Source organism: Sceloporus undulatus, chromosome 4 (genome assembly GCF_019175285.1).
Source record: "Sceloporus undulatus isolate JIND9_A2432 ecotype Alabama chromosome 4, SceUnd_v1.1, whole genome shotgun sequence".
Classification (NCBI taxonomy): domain Eukaryota; kingdom Metazoa; phylum Chordata; class Lepidosauria; order Squamata; family Phrynosomatidae; genus Sceloporus; species Sceloporus undulatus.
In genome coordinates this window covers 16,917,934-16,944,090 of record NC_056525.1, presented here as the reverse complement: position 1 = coordinate 16,944,090, position 26,157 = coordinate 16,917,934, and the positions used below count along the sequence as shown (strand labels likewise).

The 26,157-nt window shown below is 39.6% G+C and overlaps 1 protein-coding gene across 6 annotated transcripts in view; it reads left to right on the top strand.

The window, feature by feature from the left end:
• PHACTR3 (phosphatase and actin regulator 3) overlaps window positions 1–26,157 on the top strand; it is a 267,248-nt gene that overhangs the window by 142,751 nt on the left and 98,340 nt on the right. For 4 of the 6 annotated variants that reach the window (XM_042466347.1, XM_042466344.1, XM_042466341.1 and 1 more), the window contains 4 exons: window positions 1,512–1,718; window positions 3,800–4,064; window positions 5,769–6,016; window positions 14,841–14,994. In XM_042466347.1, the coding sequence (XP_042322281.1) occupies window positions 1,512–1,718; window positions 3,800–4,064; window positions 5,769–6,016; window positions 14,841–14,994 (874 nt within the window). The remainder of the gene's footprint in view (window positions 1–1,511; window positions 1,719–3,799; window positions 4,065–5,768; window positions 6,017–14,840; window positions 14,995–26,157) is intronic. The other 2 variants (XM_042466343.1, XM_042466345.1) reach the window with 2 other exon arrangements.

The following is a 26,157-nucleotide window of genomic DNA, read 5'->3' as shown; positions in this document are numbered from 1 at the left end:
AAGGAAATTACTTTCTTGGGATCCTAAGAGTTCCCCAGCCAGTGTGACTAAGAGAGTAATGTTTCCAAGCTCTGTTAGAACCAAAGACCAAGCAGCCCTTTCTCCATGCCCCTATCCATAATTCTGCTTCTTGCCTAAGTGTGGTAGAACTATGAGATTTTTGCCCCATTATGCACAAATCACATGGGTAGCTATCACAGATCATTGGGGCATGGGACTGTGCTGCTGACACCACTTAATGCATCATACATGCTGCCATCTCTATCCTTGGACAGAGCTAGAGTGTGTATACACACTGAGGTGAAAAGACCAATGTATGAACAGCTGCATGAAGGGAATTTGGTTCTTCGTGTGTATAAATAACAACAGACCTAGGAAGGACAGGTCCAGGGCATTTTGCTGCTGGACATGGCACCCCTCCCCCTGAAACAATGGTGCATAGTTTTTAAAACCAGCCAAGCATACCCTCCCAACATTTCATAAATGAAACCCATGACACATGCAGCCAGGCAACATCAGAGTGTGGTCATGGTGGCAAAGGCTATTAATGAGGAGGAAAATGCATGTTAGGAGAGGCTGCTGCAGCTTGCTTTTGCCTGAGCCTACTGGGAAGGGCAAGATGCCACCGCTCCCTCTCTTGCCCTCCCTGCTAATGATTATGAATGAGTTTTGCACTTTGAACTCAGTTTATAAGAACTGAGGTCAGCTGAAGATGAAGAGGAGAGGAGAGAAACTGGAACGTCTTAAACGCAGATGAAAAAGTAGGATGACAGAAGGTTAATCAGGACTGTACCTGGCAAGTCAGGACAGTTGGAAGTTATGGCTCAGTGATTTAGGCAAATGCTGCAGAAGATTCTCCAAACACATCTCTGCATGCTTGCTAGTAATAATACAATAACGGCAACCAATTAAATAACTAGAAATGCACTGCCTTTCATAACACCCCAGATCTGCTGCTGAGTTGGCTGCCTCGCTCTGCCTAGTAGTGGAGATGGCCTGGACTGCTGTCTTGCTCATTTTTTATCCTTGTTGTGATCCCGCTTTGATCCATTGGGAGAGGTGGGAAGATAGAAATAATAATAATAATAATTATTATTATTATTATTATTATTATTATTATTGATGTGTTCTGTTAACTATTCTGGTACAATTGACAAAAACAAATATTCCTAGCTGTCTAAAAAAAACCAACAACCCAAACATACAAAAGGGAATGGGGAGAACTGAGGCCTTTGCATAGAGCCTGTGTCTTGTGGATAAATAGCCTCCTGAACCCTGTGACAGTGCACAATTGTTTCAGCAGTTAGGAGAGCTGCTTGTCATTTTCATTAGCTATCTTGGCTCCAAGCTTCCCTGTTGTTTACACTGTGAACATGACGGGCTATTTGCTGTGAGCCAACTCTGTCTCCTGTATTCCTTCAAGTCTCTTTTGCTTACCCCTCCCCTTGAGACATCTTTGTCCTTCATTTCACGTCTCATAAATCCGGCCACATCTGATTTTATCTCTTCAGCCAAGAAGACGTCAGCTTCCACCGATGAACGAGAAAATGCCAGCTTGCCAGCCTCCGAAGAGCATCCACAAGCCTTACTTCTTTTGGAATCCATGGAATCACCCCAGAAGCAGATGGAAAGGAACTCAGCACAGCTCCCCAGCCCTCCTCTGTCACTTCCAATTCCACCACCTAAGACTGCACCCAAAGTCTCAAAGATTGTACCAGGTGAGTCTCAGATCAGCCACAACAACTCTGCTTTTATAGCTTAAAATGAAAATAATAAATAGGGATGTTCTTTATACTACATCAGACTGTTAGTTCTTCTACTTCAGTATTATCAATATTGTTTGAGAAAACAATACTGTGATTGGTGGGAATGGGATGCTTAGCCCAATGTACAAATTGTCAGATTTGGCCCAGCTCCCTCTTTCTACTTGAATAGGTGGTGTAGGTTCCTATACAATGTGAGAATTGGTATGTAATAGTATCTACAGTACTATCATTCTTGCTTACATTTGATACGTCAAGAGTGGGGAATATGTGATCCTCCATATGTTTGTAGACATAATTCCCATCAGCCCTAACAGGTATAGTTAATGGCAATTTCAATCTAACAACGTGTCATAGCCATACCATCCCTCATATTCCTTTAACAGTTAACATGCAATGTCAGTTACTATTTGGCATTTGGCAACTGATATCTTTCATGTTTGATGCCTATCCAGATGAAAACAGAAAATATATACATAAATAACATGCTCCCAAACACAAATTACCAGCTTCAAAGTAAAGGATAACTCAGCTCCAATACATGGGAATATCTGTAAATCTATTTTTGCTACAGCCGATCGTTTAGAAATGTGTAAATTGTGGGGAATGTTTATGAAACAAACAAACAAACAAACAAAAAACAGAACAAAAAATTTACCTACCTGAAAATGGACTAGATATTTATATTCTTGTTGTGGAAAGGCCCATGTTCTGTCTATTGTCTTAGAGCACTTAGAGCGCTTTTCAGGAGAAAAAAAAAGCAATGCAAATTCATTTCTGAACATTTTGTTGAATATACAGGAATTTTAAATGATACTTTTAAGAACTGAGCTCTTAAAGCCTTTTGTCTAACTTTCTTCCACATACCATTAAAAAAAGTTCTAAAATTCTTTCCATTACATTTATGGGGGGAAAATGTGAATTTTTGAAAGATTATTCTGAACTGGGTACAGTTCCAGGCATTTCCAAGAGTGAAAACTGATGACATTACTGGTATAAAATTAGCCCTAATTGGTGGTAAATCAAAGCAGCAGTAGAAAATCAGTGCAGCAGTACAGTAGAGGAATCATCACAGGCTGCATCTGCACTGCACAACAGATGTAGTCTGACACTGCTGCTTTCACTTCTGTGGCTCAGTGTTATGGAATTCTGGAATTTTTGAGATATAGTTAGCCTTCTCGATCAGAGAGCTCTGGTGCCACAAACAATTACAATTCCGATGATTACATAGCACTGAGCCGTGGCTGTCAAAGTAATGTCAAACTGTATTATTTATGCAGTACAGATGCAGCCACAATCTTTTACCCAATGGGTTCTAGCATCCCCTCATAGGAAGTGATACTATCAGGCCCCTAAACAACAAATTCTACCCTGACTGTCCAAGGGCTGACATTATAAACACCTATATCTGGAAAGTGGGTTCCCTAGACTGGAACTGAGACAGTTGGAAGGTGGATCCTGAAAGTGTATGGCGCAACAAAGGAAACACAGCTGCACATGCATAACCCATCCCCTATTATAACCAAACAAAGGAGACAGAACTGCACTAGTATGACCCATTATAAAAACTATGAGAATAGGGACACACACATTGCTAACACCAAAGTTTCCTTCCCAGTACATTCCAGGCTGTGTTCTCACCCTTGAATTATCAGGCTAAATTCAAATTATGTAGCAAGGCTTACTAAACAAACAAACAAATATCTGGACGTATGTTAATGTTTGGACATTATGGCAGGGACCATACTCATTACAAATTTTGGACCATATAAATAAAATTGAACCCAAATGAAATTCTAAGCTATCCGTAATTAGGGTCTCTGATTACTTGGGAGCCTGATTACAGAGACTGGGTTGTTGCTGCTTCAGCCAGTCAAGATTGGTTGGAAAAGTTGTCCTTGCCTAGGAAACCAACTTATTGAGGGATCAGAGAAAGAACAGCACCAGAGATCTTTTCTTATCTCCTTGTAGATTCAGTGGGAAGTCGTCCTTTGCATGCAGCAATTAATGCCCCTCTGTGATTTCATTTCCAACAGCAGGAAGTGCAGTAGATGAGCCAGCCTTGAAATCTCCTCCATCTTCTGTCTTGAAGAATTATGTAATTGTTGGTTCCTCCCAACTCTCAGGACAAGCTGCTCCCTTCCACCCCTCAGGACAGAAGGCCACTGATCCCCACCTCAGAGGGCAGCATTCGACACCAACTGGCTCCCCTCATCTCGCTGCCGTCCACCTGCCTTTACCTCCCAGCCGAGTCATTGAGGAACTCCACAGAGCTCTGGCCACCAAACACCGGCAGGATAGGTAAACAATGTGCATGTTGCAGAACAATATTGATACTATTAAACCACCCATCATATGCCAGTGAATATCATTTACCTTCCGTGTTTGCTGGTGGTCACCATCACCTCTACTGCCATAAGAGTATGGCTTTTACAACTTGATTCAGATGTTTACCAAATTCCGGTTGGTAGGGAAGATGGCATGAACTCTTTTTCCTAAGTTTAATGTAATATATCATTTATGTTATCAACAAGCAGATAGCTATGAAGAGACAACTTCAGAATCGCACAGTTCTGCACCAGACAAACAAGTGCTAATTTACATTACACTTGCAAAGATCTATGCATCCTCTATGTCACATAGTCAAAATATTACATATTTATTAGAATAATAGATATATAATTCAGTTGCGTACTCCTTACCCAAAATTCAGAAATCCAAAATATTCCAAAATCCAAAATTGTCCACATGGTAGTTGAGATAGTGACAGCGTTGTATTCTGATGGTATGGTGTACACAAACTTTGTTCCAAAAACAAAGTTATTAAAAATATTACAGTTCACCTTCCATATCCATGGATTCTTTACCCACGGATTCAACCATCCACAACTTGAAAATATTCCAAAAAGATATAAATTCCCAAAATCCCCAAATTTGTTATTTTATATAAGGGATACCATTTCACCATACCATTGTGTTCTATTGGACTTGAGCATACATGGATTTTGGAACCAAACACCAGTGGATATCAAGGGCCCACTGTGTGTACAAAATTACCTTCAGGCTATGTGTATAATTTGTATACAAATATAAATGAATTTCACATTTAGGTTTGGGTCTCATATCCAAGCTATTTTATTATGTATATGTATATATTCCAAAATCCAAAAGAGTTTCATTCTTAAGCCTTTGGGATAAGGGAGACTCAACCTTTATTAGATATATTAGAAAATTTAGTTGTAATTAGATCAATACCTGGTGAATTTCCAAACCAGCCCAGACTTTGCCGCAGGAAATAGATCAATGCCACTTTTCCTTTTACACCTGCTAGAATATTGTAGATCTCCAAGTGATCAGAATGAGGGTGTATATTTTGAACTTTCTGAGCTGCATTTAGTTTTCATTAACATATTTCAAAACTACACATCATCTACTACCATTTTTAAAAATTAACAATGTAATTCTTTTCTGCAAGAATAATTGCAAAGAGATTGTAAGAATTTTGTGGATTTTTCCCCAGTGGTTTTCCACACTTAGGGGTATTTTGGGGGGAAAATAATTGGCAACAAATTTTCTGTTTGCACACAAGGCAGCATATGTTGCATAGAGCACAGTTTTCTATGCAACCCCCCTTTTTACACAAAAAAGAGAGGGGTTTGGTGCATTTTTTTTAAAAAAATAATAATTCCAAACTTTAAAAGAATTTGCTGTGCTTGGCCATTTTATTGATGGGCATTCTCAATGTTTCAGGGCAATCTTCTCATCAAGGACAAGAAAAATTGCAAGTATTATTTTCATCCCTATCTTGTACTTAAACATTGTGACAGGTACAGAGGTCTTGGCTTTCCTGTCTTGAATACTATAACCCCATTGGAACTCCTTCATAGCCCTCTGCAGAGAGCACAGTTGCTGGGAGAAAGTATTTGCCATATCAGTTCCCCTCCCATGGCATGAAATTGATGCTCTCTGGTCTGAAATTCCATGTTATTCCATTTTTGTCCTCAGCTTTCATGGACGAGAAAACAAAGGCTCTCCCAAAAAGCGAATGGACATCCGCCCATCCAGAACATCCAGCATTGAACACAGCAAAGAGAAGGATAATATGGTGAATTACAATAGTGATCCAGAGAACAAGCGGAATTCTGTTAAAGAGTCAGATGAGAACAAAGAGAACCTGATCATGAACTCTGAAATGAAGGATGAATCTGTTTTTTATCAGGATGAAGAAGTTTTGAATGACTCCATAATTTCTGGTAAGAAGAGTCATTTTATGAACTTTATGATAACATAGTCAACAAGGGTAGCAGTTTTTGTTGGATTAGGATTCTGGAAAACCAAAACAGGAATCTCGGCTGAGCCATGAAAAGAACAGCGGGTAACCTTGGGCAAGTAACAATCTCAGTTTCAGAGAAAGACAGTGGCAAAGCCCTCTCAACAAATCATGCCAAGAAAACTCAATATAATCCCACTTTAGGGTAGCCATGAGTTGAAAATGACTTAAAGGCAAACCACCACAACAAAAAATAACAATACAACTGCAATAGTATCCTGCCAGTATGGTGTAGAAAGCCAGTGTGGTGTAGTGATTTGAGTATGGACTGTGACTCTGGAGACCAGGGTTGGAATCCCTGATCAGCCATGTTAACCCACTGGGTGGCCTCTGGGAGAGTCACACACTTTCCAGTAGAACACACCTGGCCTGCTAATATCTTTTCCTCTGTTTCACTGCCACCACTTGGAGGCTTCTTTTAACTTCATATCTGAGTATGTCATTTCTTTGAGTATGAATATCTTATTTCAGCTGGAGGAGTTAATTGCTAAAGACCGGCATTGTGTCTGAGAGCAATGGTGATATAATGTTTAAAGTGTTGTATTGGTACTTGGGAGATCTGGAGTCATTTGCACCCTGATCAATGAAATTTGTTGCCTTGAGCCAGTAACTCTTTCAGCCTAACCTTCCACCTAGGGTTGTGGTGAGGATGAAGTGGGATGGTGAGAACAGTGCTCATTACGTTGAGCTCATCATGGAAAGGCAAGGCCTAAATGAAAGTAATAATTATTATTGTATTGCTATTACAGTATTTACTATTAATGGCCTGCCTTCCCCAACCCATGTTAACTCAGTAAATCAATTAGAAAACAAATATTTGTTACATCTTTGGCAATGTGAAAGGTTAAAAAGATATTTGAGCTAAGTTTCATGAAGAATATACCTATACATTATTATTATTATTATTATTATTATTATTATTATTATTATTATTTGTATCCCACTCTTTCCCCAGAACTGGGACTCAGAGTGGCTTCACAGCATTAAAAACAGTATAATTATAAACATAGAAAAAAGGTACATTAAAAAGGAATTAAATTATTACAATATTCTTAAGAAAAGGAATACTTTTTAAAAAAATCTAGATTCAAAACAGTACTAAAACATTTACATGAGCTTGATGATTAAAACAGGTAATTAAAATACATATATTTTTCAGTCACAAACTATTCAGTTCTCTAGTTGAACAACAGCAGACATTTTCACCCTATTAATTTAATATTTTTATAACTATTCCAGAAATTCCAATTTTCTTTTAACATAAATTAACATATTTTTATGCTCCTAGTTTTCCATCTTTGTTCATCTTATTTTCCTCACTAATCCAGTTACAGTATAAGGGCCTGAACAGACTAGCATAAAGATCCAGCCTCTGGGCAGAGTGGGAGTGTGGCATCCACAGACCGGCCACCCTGATACCAGATGGCAGGTGGCATCACACCACATCTTTGGCACAGTGCTTACATGCGCTGTGCCAAAGAAACAGCAAAAAGATATCTCTGCGGGAGCTAGGGTACCCTTTTCATGGCACAAAAAGGAGCCACTTTTTGTGGCTCCTTTTTGCACTATGAAAAGGCCAAATCAGGGTTGTGGTGTGCCTTTGCCACGACCCCAATCCACCAAGGAAAGGGGCGGCATCCTGCCACCCCTTAGGGGCCATCTATACAGCTCCTAGCTCCCTAAATTATAACTTCATTTTATCCTCTTAAGTTTCTAAAAAGGTTTTTTTTAATTACTGATTGAATTATGAAACAGGGTATTGTTTCAACATGATAAATTACAAATACAGCATGATAAATTGCAAGGTTCTGTAAGACAGATGTTGAAACAGTTTAATAGCTGGGAAAGCATCAACAGCAAATAATCATAATTGCCTGATGATGTCACAACAAGGAAGTAGTATAGAATGACAAGGAAGGACACAAGGCTTGCCTACTCATTGTTTCCTTACTTTCAAGTCAACCCTGTCCTAAATGCCTGAATAAATCTATTCTAGTGCTCACTATTGTAGTGATCAATCCATATAGGGCAGGAGTGGACCACTGTGGATGGGTGAGGAGCCAAATTTTGCTCTCTCACCCCTGGCAGGCTACACTGTGTACCAAAGTCCCCAACCCCCTAAAAATTGAAATATACTTTGTTCTGGGTAATCCCTGAAACCCCATTGACAACACAAAATCATTGCAAAATCTTCCACAACATACCTTGAAAAGCAACAATGATAATAATAAATAGCTAATGGAGATGGGAAATGATAGCACTCTATCCTGAGTCCTTTCATTTCAGCCAATGTTGGATTGTAGTTTTTCCTTCCAGGGGGCTTGGTGGGCAAATATTCTGTGTTCTGAAGAGGTTTTGAATTATTTTTAGGGGCAAAGAAATTACCCATAACTTTTTTAAAAATTGGGGAGAGTGTCTAGTAGCTTGGGAGCTTCAGAGATGCACTTTGGGAACCCAGGGGCTGCACTTTTCCCACTCTGATATGTAAGGAAACAGTCTTTCAAGCAATCTCTTACTAGATCTATAATACATTTTATGTCTATAATAGTAAAGACATAACAATGGCGCGTTACAGACCGCTGGATTGCGGCGGTCTGGCTCCGCCTCTGCTTGCAGCATCCGGGAGCCACAGCGGCCAAACCGCGCAGCCCCGGACGAGACACCGTGAGGCACTAGTCGCGCACTCGCGGCATCACTTCCGGGGCACGGCATGCGGACACACAGTGTCCGCTACGTCAATATGGCGGTGGCCGTGTGGAACAGACGCTGCCATTTGTCACGGACTCTGCCCGTGATAGGGTTAGGAGCGTCTGGAAGAGACGCCCCTTTTTCAAACTCAGGACGTCCCTAATGGCGGTCTGTAACCCGCCAATGTATGTAATTATCTTTGCAATTTATTAGGTCATATTTAAATCCAATTTACATTTTATTATGTCCTCATTGTTTTCCAGTTGAACTCTGCAGTCTAGCAGGAAGGAGAGTCTGCAGGTTATATATGAGAAAGAGCACCAGCAATAATATTCTATGTCCCAGCCACATGTTCAGTCTTCAGCTGACTCCTGCTGTCTCAAATTTTTGTTGTCTAATTTGTTGTGTTCTTGCCCTTGTGAAATGTGGCTTTTACCATCATCAGCCCTATGAACTTTCCATTACCAAAATAACTGACAATCTCCTCACCAAGTGGAAACCAGAGTTCTCCATTTAATAATAGGAGCCCTGGTGGCACAGTGGTTAAATGCCTGTACTGCAGCCATTCACTCAAAACCACAAGGTTGCGAGTTCAAGACCAGCAAAAGGGGCCCAAGCTCGACTCAGGCTTGCATCCTTCCGAGGTCGCTAAAATGAGTACCCAGACTGTTGGGGGCAAATTAGCTTACTTGCTAATTAGCTTACTTGCTGTTCACCGCTATGATCTTTGGAATAGCGGTATATAAATAAAACAAATTATTAGAGTTCTCCATTTAGACCTCATCCTCCTTGAAATCAGTGCTTCTAGGATGTAGGGCAGGCTGGACTTAAAATATTTTCTTCCCAGTATGATAGGGACCCATACCATAATTGTGTTACAGCTGTCTCTTTCCTGGAAATTCATTAGAGATCAGCAACTAATAACTTGTGGACTGGCACTGATATACATATCAACACTTTGAATATTAGTAGCATACACAACTTTTATCTTCCCTATTTTTATCCCCAGAACAACCCAATGGGATAAATCAAGCTGAAAGAGAATGACTGCTGTCTTCATATCCAATGAGTTTCATGGCTTGGATGGGGAGGAGAGAGAGAGAATGGAATTCAAATCTTCCAAGCTCCAGTCCAACACTCTAACAACAGTAACTCAATAGAATCCAAAACCAGACTTTTAAGAACCACCCAAAGCCCTGGGGGTGCATAGAGGAAATTTTAACTGTTGGTTTCTTCCACATTGATTTTTTAAAAATCATATAATCTTTCTATTCTGAATATGGAGAAATTTGCAAATATTGATAAATTCTTTCCAAAATTGCACTGAAATGAAATTCTCACCTATTTCCAATCAACTCCTATAGAAAAGCAATTTGGATAGACCAGATGATATGGTTGTTCCTAATCTGGCATCACTGGAAAGCAAACATCTAATTCTACCAGTGTGCTTGGTTCTTTTCTATGGATGCTACTGAGATGGCAATGGGGGAAGTAGTTCCTTTCCTCCTCTAATTATACTATAAATTGAGTCTTGGCCTCCACTCAATGCCTGCAAAATAAAAAAAAGAGAGAGAGAATTAACTGGATATTTTAATTATGACAAGCACAGTAATTACAGCACTTACATTAAATTGAAAGGGTTATCTATGTAATAAATGGTAGCAGTTTAAATAGCCATTCCTGGTATAGTATTCAGGAGGAGGAAGCCAATGTAAATGTGGAATAATTACATGAGAACTAATGTAATACATGAAGATAAAACAAGAAGCAAAATAGCAGTCATAGACATTGCCCCAGAAATAGATACAGTTGTAAGTTACTTGGGAAGGATAAATGTTTATATCAGACCAGAATTCACCAGGTGCTTGTGGGGGCATAACTAAGCTAGGAGATATATGGTTCTTCTTTGTGGATTCTGTGACTCATACAAATGGGTTTTATGAACCTTTTAGTTCACAGATGACCACTCAAAGAGCTACAGTTACAGATAAGCAACCATTTCGTCGTCTTCTTGGTCTCTGTGACTGAGACAAATGGGTACTATCACAAAATCCATTTGTGTGAGTTCACAGATGACCACTTGAAGAACCACAGTTTGGGGTAAATGACATGTTTACCTATAATGAGTTATTCCCTTTCTCAAACAAAGGCAGAGAATTTGAGTCCCTGACATTTATATGAGCCAATACAGCAGATCCACATTGTTTGCTGTTTGCATTGCTTCATCTTGTACAGTATATAGCCTGTTTGCCAAGAAACCTGAAGAAGTATTTGTGTGTTCAGAGACCTTTTCAAGTGTGAGGCTTCATATAAATACTGGAAGTATAGTCCTCTGCTCTTACCTGGTCTTCTAGTGTAACATCCAGCCCATGGCCTCTCTTTGGTATTGGCTATATCTGTCTCCAGCACTGAACAATAGCAGCTGACCTCATGGACTTGCAGCTGGGAGAAGGCATGCTTCTTGTAGCTTGGAAGAGTTACTCTTTCGGACTATGGCTCACCAGAGTTGTTTCGGGCCACTTGCCATGCTGGGAAAGGGATTCTGTGAGTTGTAGTCCAAAAACATAGCTGCTCCTAGAGTATACCTGCCTATGTCTTGATCCAGACACATCTTAAAATATGAGGAACTGTGTGTGTGTGTGTTCTTAGATTTTCAAACAACTATGAACTGGGGCACTGGTAAACTGTTTATTAATACTCAATTAATTTATCCTGAACTGTAGTCTTTGTGTGTGTGTGTGTGTGTGTGTGTGTGTGTGTGTTCAGGAGTGTTTGTGTACGAGACGAGTTTTAATTAAATGGTTGTTGTGGATAATAATCTGACCTATTTATGATGCATTCAGGATTTGGTGTACCTTGTGGTGATTATTATAACTAAGAAGCCTAGAGGTTTATTAATTAAACCACGGGGGCGAAAAGGGAAATTAGCATGGCCCCACTGTGCTTTAGCCACTATGATTTTACTGTGCCTATTTCTGTCTGTTCTCTATGTGAGAAAATGTTCTTCGTTTTGAACACAAGGTGGAGCTGCATTGACTGGAGATTAGCTGAAAAGACATGAACTAGTATTTCAAGGACAGGTGGACCAGTGAAGATGGAATCTGATTGTTTTACCCAGAAAGACTCTTTCGCAGGGTTGTGCTTTGTTTATTTTTTTTTCCTAAAAAAATTAAATAGAACACATGGCCCAAGCAATAATTCCAACTGTTATTTGCAACCAGAGCAGATTCATTGAGCCAATGGGAACTTGGGGATTCAGTACTTATTCCAGTACTTAGTTTAGTTGGAAATAATAATTTTATTGACTAACAACAACAATAATAATCTACAGTACACATCATTTAATAAATTCCATTCTTTAAATAAAAACCCATTCTTTAAATTTGGAATAAACCAGCACAGCCAAAATTCCACTTTTATCCTTGGTTCTCTTCAGTCACCTCTTATCATCTACCTTCTTTCTTTATAATGCAGAGGTGTGCACTGTCCATGGTAGTAGTAGTAGTAGTAATAATAATAATAATAATAATAATAATAATAATAGCTTTATTTCTAGCCTGCCTTTCCATAGATCAAGGCAGGTTACAGTGGTAAATTATACAATCTTAAAACACATAAAATCCATTAATAACATCAGTCAAATACATCCCAAATTCACAATATAAAAATAACAATATCAATTCCAAGCTAGCATGATATAACAACAACAGTATAGCAGCAGTATAACAACAGTGAGGGGGAGTAGGTATTACATCAGGGCATTAGAGTCCATACCACTCACACCTATCCTCAAAATACACCAGGCACCCGTCCTACCCTACTGATAATTTTGCCATTGCACTGGCTGCAGTAACAAACTAAATTGCAATTTTTCCTGGAAAATGTGGTAGGGAGAATATACCTGTAAAAAAAACAGACTTCTAGGAGGCTTCCTGGAGCAAGACTGGATTGAAAACTATGTGTGTACTCTGTGTGCATCTTGTTGTGATGGCAATATGTGGGTAGTATTTATAACCTGATTACCACCAAAATTGAGTGGCACAGTGTCAGTGGGGGGATGGTGGGGACTAAAAACAGATGAGGCATACAGAGCTCATGGTTATTAGAAAATTATGGAGCACAGGTACTCATCATGATAGTCCTCATAGTCATATCTCCAAAAGGAGTCCAGAAATGCAGCCAGATATTTTGATTGTTATCAGTGAAGCAGACTGAGGACATTATCACAGAAATTGTCTCATGGCAATTGCATTATGAATGGAAATGGGATCATAGTGCTTTGACAACATTGGTTATAATACCGCTCTTCTTTTGCATGACTGCACTGCTTTGAAACCAGCGCCACCTTAGATATGATAAGCCTCTTCACTTCATTTTCCAGCATTACAGCCATGAGGTGCCATAAGAGGTCCTTATTCTGTTACAGAAATTTCAGGTAACTTAATATTCTAGGACTGACAGAGCAAAGAATTGGCAAGAGGACCTAGTAAATTTAAAATCCATAAGTTTATTTCCAAAGGAAAACATTGAACTCAGTGGAATTCAAGTTCCAAAAAGCTGAGATCCCGAACAAGACAAAATGGCTCTTTTTATATTATTGAAGACAAAGAAGCTTCTTCAATACACCTGATTGGCTAATTACAATTTAAACATACAGAATTCTTACAATCAGAACAGAAATACATGCATACATTAAAACTGCATCATCACTCCTTACCCCCTCCTTTAGGAATTTCGTAGCTTTCCTCCAAACCTTGTTTCTGAACATCAACAATGTATCCTTATCTTAAATTGTGTATATTATGTCTAATTCTGTTGGTGCCAGCTTCTTACGGGTCATGATGCTCTTTTTACTCCTTTGCTCTAATTTTTTTCTAAACTCCAAGCCTCTATTTTAAAAACCTATTTTTCTTTAACCAAAGCGACTCCATGTTTCTATGGCTTTTTAATTCAACAAGGAATTTCCACCACAATTCTCTTTCCCTTCTCACTTGCTATTCCAAAGCAGGCTAATTCTATGCCTGTTTGTTTGTTTTTAATTTTACTGTGTTTGCATAATTATGGCAAAACCAATTAAAATTATTTTTTTATCATTTTGCCATAGGTATACAAAGACAGGAAAGAAAAATAGAAAACTAGACAAAAATGGAGTTAGCATGCTTTTGAAGAGTGAGTGAGTGTGGGAAAGAGGAGGAAAATCAGGCCCTGTCCTTCTGTGTGACTGCTGTAATGCCAGAATTGAAGTGAAGAGGCTTTTCACACCAAAATGTAGCCAGCCCTTCATCTATGGATCCATTCTGCTCCCCCCCCCCCCATGGATGCAAAAACCCATGGGACATCAAGTCCTGTTGGCTTTAATGGCAGTGTACTGCATGCACGGTGAGATTGAGAGCTTATTGATGGGTTTTTCCTGTCAATGAAAAGGTATCTATCTGGTGACCAGTGTGCAATTCCCAGTTCAGCCATGAAACCCACTGGGTGACCGTGAGCAGTTCACCTATTCTCAGCCTTGGGGAAAGCAATGGCAAACCTCCCCTGAACAAATCTTGGCAAGAAAACCCCATTATAGGTTTGCCTTAGGATCGCCATAAGTTGGAAACAACTTGAAGTCACACAGCAACAACACCACAGTATTATTATTATTATTATTATTATTATTATTATTATTATTATTAACCTTTATAAAGTATGAGGGTAGCATCACATCTTCTGATAAGTAGTGGCCAAAGATGCTTTTGTCCTGTTACTATTCTGCTTTTTAACCTTGTGTGGTAAAGACCTGAGCATCTTTGCCAGGAAATATATATTTTGGGCATCAGTTGCCCATTCAAGACCCTACTTATCCCAAACTACTTTTTCATTCCAACAGGGATAAATCATTATATCATATTCTGCTCTCAGCTGAAGGGCTCCATGCTCTGCCTACTGAAGAGCCCTGTTGGATCCCCATCATGCCTTTCAGATTCTCAAGAGAACTTGATCAAATAAGTGATGTCCTTTGCCTATTTTAGGAACAATCTTTTTGACACGTTCACGTTGTTTTTCTATATATGCTTCAGGTACGTTGCCAAGAAAATGCAAGAAAGAGCTGCTGGCAGTGAAACTGAGGAACAGGCCAAGCAAACAGGAGTTGGAAGACAGGAACATTTTCCCAAGAAGGACTGATGAAGAAAGACAGGAAATAAGGCAGCAGATTGAAATGAAACTATCAAAGTAAGTCCAGATTATGAATGTGAAAGAACATCCAGCTCTGCATTTGCCTCGGGATACACATGCATTTTTCTATGTTCTGTTGTGCAAAACTTCCAAAATCATGAACCAGGGGCCCATTCACACTGGCCTCATTTCCCTTGAGTTCAACAACAAGGATTTTTTTTGGGGGGGGGATGGTGGACAACATTTCCAATCTCTAACAAAGCCAATCTTTTCCAACTGTTTTTTATAGAAGTATATGTAGATTTCAGCATGCAAAGGGATCTTGTAGCATTGAGACTAAGAGCCTCAATGCTTGGAATGGCTTGGGGGCATGGCATATGTACTCTGGTCACCCCCATACTACCCCCATGCTGGCATCAAACTGTGCGCTCAACCACATGATGGGGGGTGTCATGGCGCTTCACCAAAGGAGCACTGAAAAACAGCTGCCCTGATGGCTAGGGTGCCCTTTCCACAGCATGAAAAGGTGCAGCTTTTTGCAGCTTCGTTTTGTACCATGAAAATGCCAAATCAGGGCTGTGGCATGTGGTTGCCATGGCCCCAATTCAGTGCTTCCAGGGGCGGCATGGAGCTGCCTCTTAGGCTGTCTATCGAGCCCCTAACTGAATGAAAGACATTATAGCATAAATTTTCATAGTCTTGGTTTACTTCCTCAGATGCACACAGAATACAGTTTGCATTCCTGTGCATATTCAAGGTTGACTTGGTTTCACCAAAATCAGTAGGTGACCAATTTGAATTTCCCTGTCTGGGCCCTGTCCTGCTGCTCCTCCCTCTATTGATTTTAACTGTCATTTTATACTATTGTTTTAATATATCTGGTTTAATCTCTTTTTAATATTACTATGTTTTTATACTGGGGGGGAGGGATAGTTTTTTTTTTTTTACAATTTTAACTATATCTTGTTTTATTGTTGTAATCCGCTTGGATTCCAAGTGATTAAGCAGAATAATAATAATAATAATAATAATAATAATAATAATAATAATAATAATAATTGGTGGTGGTGGTGGTGGTGGTGGTGGTAAAAGAAATGTCCTTTGTCTTTTTCCAGAAACTGATTAAGTAACATCAGCCAAAAAACTATGTCAGGCAAGCCCAGGGGTGTCCTTTCTCTGAAAGCTGCTTTTCTGACTTTTTCACAGGAAGCATGATACATTTAGTTTGGTAGTAGCGATTATATTCTTTTAAAGGCAACTGGCCATTTCTGAACTTTGTTAGATTATTTAATAAATGCACCTGTGAAAGAACAAATTTGTTTCTCATTTTGGCACTTAGTTTAGTTTTATAGTATTCTGAAATGGTTTTTGTATTTGTATGTGAGCATATAATTGTTTCAATAATAAACTTAATAGATTCAAAAGGTCAGCAAAGGTTAGCCCAGAAAGCAGAATGTTATGAAATTCAGCAGTAGGCAAAAAGGTTTAACTCAAGAAACAGAAACTCAGTTGTCAGAAAGAAAAAAGAAAATTTGATTTTCATTGGATTGAACTAGAGTGGAACAATTTTCTTTTAGTAAATAAAACCCAGAGGCAAAGAGTCCACAAGACTGATGGTAACAGATGAAAGTCAAAACTCTAGAGGTAGGAAAGTCAGAGTGGCTGGGATTGGAAAACTGATTAAGGACCGAAACATATGACCCTAAAGAGGAGGCTTGACACTGGCCCTTTAATCATCTCATCAGGGCCGCAGCAATCACACACTTCGATCCAATTGTCTACAATGGTGGTGCAGCTACATGGCCGCGCCACCATTGGGAACAGTGCAGGCATGCCATGTGCGGCTGCTCAAATCCATGGATGGCATCCACAGATACTGAGGTCCCACTGTATGTTAATTATAATCCTAAAAAATGCATGGGTATTCCTACAATATGCTTATTCCAATAAACAGATCTTGCGCAAAAAGTTCTAGAAAGCTGATCTCTTAAAGATGATGTATCAACTTGCACTAGGCAATTTTTGAAGAAAGGGACTTATCATACATACACATGTATAAGTCAAGGGCAAATTTATAGATTTTGATAGAGTCTGTGGTTATGTTGAGAGTAAAATTTTGGAATCTCCCAACACAGGACTCCTCATATCCATTCTGCATATAGGCAAATGCGCCAGTGCTGCCTCATGGGCCCAGCCACACTTGGCTGCAACTGCCATTTTCCTGCAAATGGAATTGCAAAAGGCTGCCAGAGACTACAGTGCTTCTTTTACATTCTCCACAGACAGACAAAGTTCTCAGAGTGAAAACTTAGTCCATCCATAGAGAAACTAAAAGAATCTCCATCCCCTTCACTCTCCCCACTCCAGCAGGGAGGCACCAAAGAACTGCCACCATGGGAAAGAGTTCAGAGTGGATCAGGGTTTTTTTCAGCTTCTCCCAATCTCTCTAATCCCCCTATGAAAGCAGTAGGGAAATCTTGAAATCATGAAGTTCTGACATGCCCTACTGTCCCTGCCTCAGTTGCGAAATGGCAAAGAGCCCTCCCAGGGCAGAGACCATGATGGGGCCCCAAGTCACTGTTTCTTTTACATGAAACTCTCCCTGGACAGACTGTGGCAAGAGCTTAGTTTGCCTGGTGAAACCTTCCTGTAAAAGAAGTGCCAGTTCTGACCCTCAACTCTCCCTACCATGTTGGCAGCTCTTTGGGATTTCTCTTCAGTGTTGGGAAGAGTTAGAAGGGGGCATTACTTCTTTTAGGAACCCCTCTGCCATCCTCGCCATGGCAGAGAAATCCCAAAGAGTTGCCACTGCTGCCATTATTTCAAATAGTATTACTGTATATTGACCTGTGTATAAGTCTGGCCAGGTTTTTTGCGTCAACTTTTTGGAATAAATTTTTAGACTTTTAGATGAGTATATATGGTAATTGCTGTTTGTGGAATTATTCAATCTTACTAGTGCCATAACATATTGACTCTTGCAAGTACAAATTGGAATTGAGAAACGCCAGGATGGAGATAACCAAAAGCAAATGTGTGGAACTAAGGACAAAGTGGGCTCTAAACAGAATGGCATGTAGTATTGCTGTCTTGAATCCAAGTTGAAATTGTTGAGTAATGTTTTATAATAAGAGCAAACAAACTGTGTTTGCGCTCAGTGACCAATGGCTTGATTTTAGTTGTTCAACTAGTAGGTAGTTTATATATAACTGTGACCAGTTTCCATAATGTCTATAAAGTGTATGAAAACATTAAATAGTTGGTAATCCAGCCCCAACATGGCAATGCATTGCTTCTAAACTTGTCTTCCAACCATCTGTAATGCCGTCTGCTGTGCTGATCTAATTATAATACACTTCTCATTTCTTGTGTGCGCTCTTATTTGTTTAAAAATAAACAATCAGAAAGCTTTGTCTAACAGGGACTAATAAGGAGTTAGTGATGGGTGAGCTTTCTCAGCTCAGCTTGGAACTGACCTGCTTTGGATGAGTTAATTTGGGCATGATTCAGATCTGACCTAATTATGCATTGGGAACAAAATGGGGTCTACAGGTTTTCCTGGCCCCAAACTTCCTCAGTTGCCTTTTCTAAATATACTAGTTTGAGGATATTTCTTCATCGCCTCTAGAAAAACATGGGAAATATGGTTCTCCTTGGCTCATTCCATTGAACTGGGAAGCATGGGGAACTTTATTTCCCATGGTTTATCACTGGCAGTGGAAAACCATCCAAACTTGGCTATTGGGAAACATTACACCACCTTCCTTAGCTATTAGAGAAATGTTAAAAGCTACATTTCTTGAAATCAACACAGTATGCACTTTCTTTCATGTGAATCTAGTTATATGTCCATATAATGTAATGCTATATTAAAAATGGATCATTTAGCCTGTCTAGAATTTGCAAAAGTTACTTTTTGGACTACAACTGTGGCCAAGAATGAGAAGGGGTTAGGCAGGCTATGAGGAAAAGTCTGATGGGTCAAGCTCTGGAGCAGGGTAGTGTGCCATAGGAAACAGGCACTATATAAGAAACTCCAGACACGTGGGCTTACACCTAATGCCCTGATAGCACTTGACTTTAGTGAAGCCAAAGCTGCCATTAAACAATGAATAATTGATGTAGAACTGCAAAACCATCTGAGCACAGCTGCCAACTATCTTGTTATAAGAGTTACTATGAAACCCTTTACTTGTCCCAAGTACCTTAAACTTAACAACTCCTAGATACAGGAAAGCTTTTACCCTGGCACTCTTTAACATTTTGCCATCTGCTGTATTGGAAAGAAAGTAAAAGAGAATCTAATGCCATGAGTGCAGCTGCCCCTGTGCTAACAAGGCAGTACAATCACTTAATCATGTTCCCTTTCACTGCCCCTTCTTTCAAGGGATGCACCTCACTTTTATTACACCTATTCTCCAAAAAATCCCAGGCAGGTCAGAAGCATTTTATCTTTCCTTTTAGCTTGGTGACCAGGATTCACAAATTACAAATAAAGTTGCTAGATTTTGTGCATTTGCCATTATGGAGATTATTACACCTGCAAATCCTGCCGGGATAGATGTGGGATTGACAAGTCAAAACTGGGTGTTATCACACACAGCTGAGGCCAGGTGAGTGCAACCCATCTGCAACTCAGACCCAGCCATGCTTATCCAGCAGCTTTTCAAAAACAGCAAACTCCTGTTTTTGAAAAGCAGCTGGATAAGCGCGGCTGGGGTCCGGGCTGCAGACAGGTTGCACTTGCCCAGCCTTGGCTGCGTGCGATAACACCTGGGTTTGACTTTTCAATCCTGCATCTATCCCAGTGGAATTTGCAGGCGCCATAATCTCCAATGACTCACAAGCAGATGACAAATCAACAGTAGGGATTGGTGATAAAGAATTAGGCACTTAAGTAATAACAAGGAGAGTGGATTATGTATGGTTCTAGATAATGCACCTGATATGTATATAAGACTGTTCCATCAACTTTGCACTACTATTATTAAGAGAAAATTTTATGTATCTATTGTAATTATTATTTTTATGCTACTTTACTGTAGCTCATACATTTTATGTATCTTATGGTAAAACTGATTTATAAGCTGGTCTATAGCCATCATAAATTATTGATTGATTGAGTGTGACATAGCCTGGCAGTGTGTGGGAAACACATTTAAATGCTGGCTGGCTGGGCTACCTCCACAAATGATTCTCTCTACTCCTGTAGAAGGAAAGAAGTACATCAGTCAGGGAGCAGGGGCAGGAAGAGTGTAACTGAGCACAAGACCTCTCAGAACTTGAGCTAAAGGAAAAATGGAGGATTGATTTTATCATTTATTTTTGGAACTTATGCTTTCATGTCAGTACTGTAGCCAGGCAGGATTCGGTGAATGGGAACGGGGTGTGGCAGGTCTTATTGAGACAGTTATGATTTAATTTTCATTAAAATAAATTGATGATTTGCTAAGTAGGCTGCTTTTGGGCTTTATCATTCAGTCTGGGACACAAACAGCCTTTTATTTCTTGGGCATCTGCCCTGCCAATCAGCTTTTGGCCTCCGTTTTGGGCACACAGAGACATTTTTATTTCTTGGGTCACTTGCTCAACAGACAGAGCTTTTTTGCCTCCCTTCTTGCGATATATAGCATTTAGTGTATGTTTGGAGGCTAGACGTTTTTGTTTCCCACTATACAAAAGAATCTTGTAGCACCTTTGAGACTGTTTAGTGTTTGAAGCATATTCCTTACCCTGCCTAATAGAAGAGTCATCCCTTTCGTTTGGAAATTTTAATTAGGTTTAGGTGGTGGGTCAGCTCTCTTCTCACACACTGTAGTCATCACATAATTCTTGGACACTTTGCCCATATAGCTTTTGATCACTGAAGTAGTATTTTAAACCTCCCAAGTTTTTCTATTGAGAAGAAAGTTTTAATAAAACTTGATCCTGCTATTCTTTTTAAGCTTAAAAAGCTTAAATAAACAGTCTCCTGTTGTAGCAGTTGCCCAAAATTGCACTACTCTAGCAGAAGCACTTTGTTCTCAACAGGTTTGTTGGAGAAATGTTTGTAGAGGAGGACAAAATACAGGTTACACCACTGCTTCCCCCCAGCAGAGGTCACCCTTTTGCTTATGTGGTGTTGAGAACTGTCCGAGGTGCTGGAGCATATTCCCGAAATAGCTTCAGCAGCTTGGAGGATTCCGATAAACCCAGACTATGTCCCAAAATATCCAGTATGGATTTTCTGCTCTAAAGCAAGGGAACCACTGGCCTCTGCTCTCCAGCTATCCCAAATCTAAAACAGGAAGAACGGATCAGAGACACAGCTGTCTTAGTCTAGTCTATACCAGTATAGGTATAGGGCCTTTGAGACTAACTGTGCGAAATAAGTTGTAGTATAATTTTTTGTAGACTTGGTCTGCTTCCTCAGATACATGGAGGGTGATCTATGCATATAGGGAAATAGATCAAGTCTCCGAAAGCTTATGCTACAACTTCTTTTGCACAGTTAGTCTCAAAAGTGCTACAAGATCCCTTTACCTAAGGAAGTAGGGAGTTATGTCTTAATAGTATTTGGTACAATGCACATTCCTCTTTTGAAATGTTCAGTTTCTGCTGGGAAAGTTTTCTGCTACTGCTACCTTTACAAAATTAATACAAAAACAAAACCATGTACTCTCTTTCTCTGTTGGTAGTTTTAATAACAGAAAGACTCCTCCAAACAGAAAAGCAATTATACATTGAACATTGTTGGTCTGAATCTGCTGTGATATTCCCAGACCTGAAGATTTCCCCTGACTCTCTGTAAATTTCTAAATCCCGTAGATTGATTTCCCTAAGAACTGAGGTTGTGCATGGATGGACAAAGAAAATGCAGTGTGGTTAGTATCACTTTTTCTGTGAGCATTTCCAAAGACAGTCTGTCACAGCAGAAGTTTTTGGGCCCCAACAGAAGATTTTTGTGTGTGTTCTGTATCTGGGTATCTGCTTATACTTAACATATATACATGCACATGTTGTGTCTTTAATAACCAGGTTTGGGGGGAGGGGTTCCTGTCATTTTAATTCTCATCTTATTCGGTGCTGTTTCTCAACCACTTTGCCTACACACTTTTCTCAGTGTTCTTCATGCATCTATTGATGTAAGCTGTTGCCATGTCACAATAAATCCACTAGCATTAGTGGCAAAGACAGCAAAATCACAAAATTATGACCTTCCTGTTCTATATCGTATGAGACTACACGTGGGAAAGTAGAGGAGGACAATGATATTTTTGGTTTCCTTCATTTAAGATTTCCCTTGCCCTCCAAAATAGCTAGCACATCATGTGTAGTTAACAACTTAACACTTTCTCTTCTAGTATTCATTCCCGCTTAGAACATTTTCCTGGACTGTGTTCTGTATTCAAAGAAACCCTGTGAATTTATTTTCCTTTCTTTAATGTAAGTATGGCATAAGGGACTCAGCTGTGCAGTTCTCTCTATATTGGGCAAAGGAAAATTTCGTAGAAAAACATCAAAAATTCAAATGGTTCATTAAAACATAAAGCTAAATTTGGATAAATGTGCAAACATGAATATTTTAGTGGTCAGAGGGAGGGGGACTATAGAGGCCTCCCACACACTGCTTGGCAGCTGGAATTGTTGAAGAGTCATTGAGGAAGCGCTGCAAAAATCCAGGCCACTGTTTAGTTATTAAATATTTTAAAAGTGAATTATCTTTCAAAGAAATATTTGTTTATTTCAACACCCCAAATTAATTCTTTTTTAAAAAAGAAAAAGAATAGAAGGATGCTAACAATCTTGAAAATACAGAGGATTCTGAAAGAAAGCATCATGAATCCAACAGTATTTTCTTTTCTAAAATTGTCTGCATGGCTACTTTCTGAGATGGTAGCAAAGCATTAAAGCTTGACAGAAAGGGCAAACTAAGACCTTTTACTGCAAAAGGTTGACAAGATATTTTCTTTCCATTCCAGTTTCAGAAGCTAACTAGATCAGTAATTGAATCTTTCTTCAAAACTAGCTACAGGACACCATCTCCAATGGGGTTCCCAGATCTCAGGTCCTGAGCCCTGTTCTCCAATTCTTAGGGTGAGAGAGGGAAGCCGCAGAGCAAGAGCCCTGTCTTGAAAAGTGTGTGCATGCATGTTCATGTGTGTATTCCTCTTTTGTTAGGATTGATGTTTTTTTATTTGAATAGTGTGCTTCTGTATACTTGTGGTGGATGCCTACTGCATCATGGTTAATGCCATCAGCAAGCAATTCATTTGAGATGTAGTGCTGGAGAAGAGTGCTGAGGATCCCATGGACAGCCAAAAAGACAAACAAAGAGCAGATCAAGTCAGAAGCCCAGATGACAAAACTTAGGTTGGTGTGTTTTGGACACATCATAAGAAGACATGAATAATTGGAAAAAATAATAATGCCAGGACAGGTGGAGGGAAATCGAAAGAGAGGAAGGCTGTATGCTAGATAGATGGACTCTATTAAAGAGATCATGAGTATGAGTTTGCAGGAACTGGGAAGAGCAGTAGAGGACAGGGGGTCTTGGAGGTGTCTCAGCAGCAGGGTTGCCATAGGTTGAGACTGACATGAAGGCAGTTAACAACAAACAACAAAGAGGGAAGGCAACTGATTATGCAAGATAGCCAGCTGGCCCAGGCCAGTGGCAAGCTAGTCCAGTGGTGTGGACATCAACTCAGAAGACAGGGGTTCAAAGTAAATAGCTGAAATTGCCACTGCCAGAAATATCCAGCAGCAACCACCTAAGGTGGCTACCTCATTCTCTCTAATGGTAGAACTGGCTCTGCTTAACAGATAAAGGAAGGAGGGCAGTATTTTAGCTGTGACGAGGCAGGCAGGGAGGACTATGGGACAGTTAAGGCTGGTGGAGATGGCTGGGTGGGTTTTTCTTGTGTCTAAACACTTGTATGATTACCAATTGACTCTGAGGAAAGCTTTGGAAAGCTTACTCATCTGTACTTGTTATTCAGCCACCTGCTGAGCATCCATATTGTTACAACTCAAAATCAAATTACAAGCAGATCTCCCTCTCTCTGATGAACCTGGAGTTTCTCTGGATGTGACAATCTTGCAGAAGGAAGAGGAAACCCACATCTTGTACATCTTATTCCTCCACGTCATCCAAAATAAAAGTCTGTATCTCCCTTATCTGAAGAATGCCAAGCTATCCCCATACTGAGAGCCCATGAAAACACCCAACTGGGAAATAAAAATATTCTATTCCTTATGAAATGGAATGGGACAAGTATTACAAGGTACTTCTTGTTCTGTTGGCAACATCACAACATCAGAGACAGCTCCAGTACTGATCAGTAATAAGAGATTACCCAGTTACACTTGTTTCTAAAGGTTTTCTTTGTTTGACCAATGTGTTATGATAAAATCTTAATATAATGTCATGTTCTTTTGCAATGTAGAAAGATATGTTTGCATGTGCTGGAACAATGGAGTGTTACCCAGGAATATATTTCATAAGCAATGATTTGACTATCTGCTGTATATTTCTTTCTGTTAGTTCTTTTTTCTCTTTGAGATGGAATTAACATATTTCAGAGTATTTTGTAGTTGGCTTTGAGACTGTTAACAGACCTGGGGCTCATTTGCACTACACAAATGTGGTGCTATATTCCACTTCAACATCCATGGCAATGTCCTATGGAATCCTGGGTTTTGTTGTTTATGGAGGCACTAAAGCTCTGTGAATTTTAAGTGTCCCTCCCTAAAATGGCAATCCCAGGATCCCATGGGTTGTTGCCATGGCAGTTACAGTAGTGTATAGCAGTATAATCATGTACAGTCAGCCCTCTACATTTGCAGCTTTAACTTTTGTGGATTTGATTATTCACAGATTTAACATATTCTCTCTAGAAATCTCTAGGTCCTCCAGTACTACTCTGCCACAAGTTTGCCATAGAATTGTGCTGGGGGACCTAGAGAGTCCTAGACAGAATACTTCTCTAGGGATTTCTAGGTCCTTCAGCATGATAATATGGTCAACATCTGGCAGATGTTGATCAATAGTTAGCTAGGACCTAGAGATTCCTAGAGAGGTGTAATTTCAGGTTTAAAAAGTGGTGGGTTTGGGGTTTTTTTTAATACATTTGTCTAAATACATTTTTGACTAGTGTACTTGTGTGAATTTTTCAAATATCCACATTTTTATTCAGGCCCACTTTTTAGATGTACTCATAGTTTTGTGCACTTATCTTTGCCAAGCCACACTGCAAGCCTTGGAAATTACAGAGTTCTGAGGCAGGAAGGTATGGAAGGGATATTTTTGTAGGGAAATATGAACTCAACTGATTCCCCCCCCCCCCCCAATCTTAAATATGTTAGCATGTTGTCTTGCTCTGGATTAGATCACTTAGTTCAACATTACCCAGACTCAGGCCTCTGGAATCTCACAAACAAGCCATGAATGTGAGAGTCTTCACCTCTCCCACCCACTTAAGAATCTAGAATTTAGTTTCATGTGTGTCTTTTTGCGGAAATTAATCTAAAAATATTTCAGATACTTAGCTTCAGTTTGCTGAGGTTCAGTTTTGTTATGTTGTCAAGGAAGAATGCTGGTAGATTTACTATTTGAATGGCTAACACTTTAAAGAACCCCACCAAATTTATTTAGTAGGCAGCTTCACTTTTCCAGTTAATGAATTCAAAGACTTAAATTTGAGTTGTATGATGTATTCTTCTGACCTGATATCGCCAAATCATTTTTCATTTCTCTCAAGTTCTTGCATTAGGGAAGAGGAAGACAAATGGTTCTCTAACAATTCTGTCCACCTGGATTATAATTTTACTGTACTAAACCAAGTTTCAGATTGTCTCACAGCAATGTGATAGAGAGTCACAGCAGTAGCAGGAACTCATGTTCAATACAGCTCCAAGTGTCACATTTCAGATGTAATGCAAAGCCATGTTTTCGTGTTATATCTGAGCCTGGAGCACTCAGATATAAGCACTCAGTTCTGAAAGCTCTGCCATCTCCTGGATGACTGTAAAGAGCCCTGGTGATGCAGTGGTTAAATGCCTGTGCTGCAACCACTCACTCATAAACCACAAGGTTGTGAGTTCAATAGCAGCCAGGGGCTCAGGGTTGACTTAAAGTGGCATCCTTCCGAGGTCACTAAAATGAGTAGCCAGCTTGTTGGAAGCAATTAGCTTACACACTGTAAACTGCTTAGGCATTGCTTAGGTGCACTGATAAGAGGT